The sequence below is a fragment of the Protopterus annectens genome, chromosome 5.part0 (assembly GCF_019279795.1).
Source record: "Protopterus annectens isolate FY-2018-M chromosome 5.part0, PAN1.0, whole genome shotgun sequence".
NCBI classification, from domain to species: Eukaryota; Metazoa; Chordata; order Ceratodontiformes; family Protopteridae; genus Protopterus; species Protopterus annectens.
Window position 1 is genome coordinate 1,447,367,302 of NC_056735.1, and position 1,541 is coordinate 1,447,368,842.

At 33.1% G+C, this 1,541-nt stretch overlaps 1 protein-coding gene across 2 annotated transcripts in view; it reads left to right on the forward strand.

Annotated features, from left to right (window-relative positions):
• TPP2 (tripeptidyl peptidase 2) overlaps positions 1 to 1,313 on the forward strand; it is a 2,672,548-nt gene extending 2,671,235 nt beyond the window's left edge. For both annotated transcript variants that reach the window (XM_044071246.1, XM_044071247.1), the window contains one exon: positions 339 to 1,313. In XM_044071246.1, coding sequence (XP_043927181.1) covers positions 339 to 428 — 90 coding nt within the window. In that variant the 3' untranslated portion in view covers positions 429 to 1,313. The remainder of the gene's footprint in view (positions 1 to 338) is intronic.
• Positions 1,314 to 1,541: the final 228 nt, after the last annotated feature.

The window sequence follows — 1,541 nt, forward strand, 5'->3', positions numbered from 1 at the left end:
TATATATATATATACATATGACTCTGGATATGGCTTCCCATAATTCTCTTCATCTTTCTACACTATATAGCAGCAAACAAGGTCTGAGGTAATTCATAGGGTGCATTGTAGGTAAGGGAGAAGCTCGAGAGATCTGGTGGCTGCAAGCTGTAGCATCGGGATCCAAACCCATTCATGATGAAAGAATGAAGATCGACAACTCAAATAGAACATTATGCTGTGCACATAGCTTCTTTTTATTTTACATTATACATTTGATTTGTATCCATGTGTAATTGAAATGTGTCTGGAATGTCTCTTACTTTTTTTTATTAATATACTTTTCCTGTTTTGTTTAGCTATTGAAGTTGCTTGGATGGTCCCACTGTGCATCATTTACTGAAAACTGGCTTCCTGTTATGTATCCCCCAGATTATACTGTTTTCTAAATTCCATCTCCTCCAGATCAAAACCGTCAAGCCAGTTTAAGGACAGCTGAAAATGTCTTGCATTGTTTACTGAAGGGGACATTTTTTGTAAAGCATGTTTTTATTCATGGATGAATGCTTTTAATAAATTATACATAGTAATTCACCACCAAATCGACTTTCATGCCATTATTCAAAATCTGCAGACCATGACTGTTCATTGTGTCATTTTCTGACAAAAAGTATTATTCAATCCATTTTGCCAGTACATGCTGCAGATTACACGCAACATATAAGAAGGCCTTAAAATATCATTGTTTGAAGTCACAAAAATACTTTAATTTATACAGAAGTATGCAGTCAGGGGTCATTCTTTTATCTTTTCTGTTGTTATTTAAATTTCTGTTGATAGTAAAACTGCATCTGTATAATAATAGGCATCCCATCACAGAAGAACCATATGAATGTCCTAGGTCTTTATTAGATCTTTGTATGTCCTAGATCTTTGCTCATTCTTTGTATGAAAAACTCTTCAGATTTTAGTAATTGATATTTATGGGATAAATGAATCTCAACATGGACTGAAACACTAAAAGTGCCAGTCTTTTAAATACTCTGGATCAGGTGTGTACATTTTTTTATATAGTTTACAGGTGCGTATGTTACAGAAATTTGCAGTAATGTAAAAGGCTTGAGAAAATAGTTATATACGAAACCACTCCTCAAGGTAAAAATGTTAACTGTATGACTTTGCTGTGCAGTTTGTGCCATGTATCTTGTATAAAACAGTTGAACGATTCAGGAGGGGGTAGTATTAAAATACTGTATGTATTGTGTAAAACAGATTGGTGCTTATTGCACAGCAATTTTATTATGTTCCTAGACGTGAATAAAAAAATGATTTCATAAAAATTTGTTTTTACTTACTGTCCTGTCACACGTTTACTGTATTCTCAGGAAGGTGTTCTAAAAGTTTGTATTCAGTTGTTATCATGATGCTTCATTTGCCTTTTTCCCAGTTTAAATGAAACAATTTTTTTGAAAATTCAACGTTTAAAGTTTAGATAAACAAAAAAGTACATACTTTTGTGCATGACTCATGTGCATTTAACACAGTAACACTAAAGGTTCTGG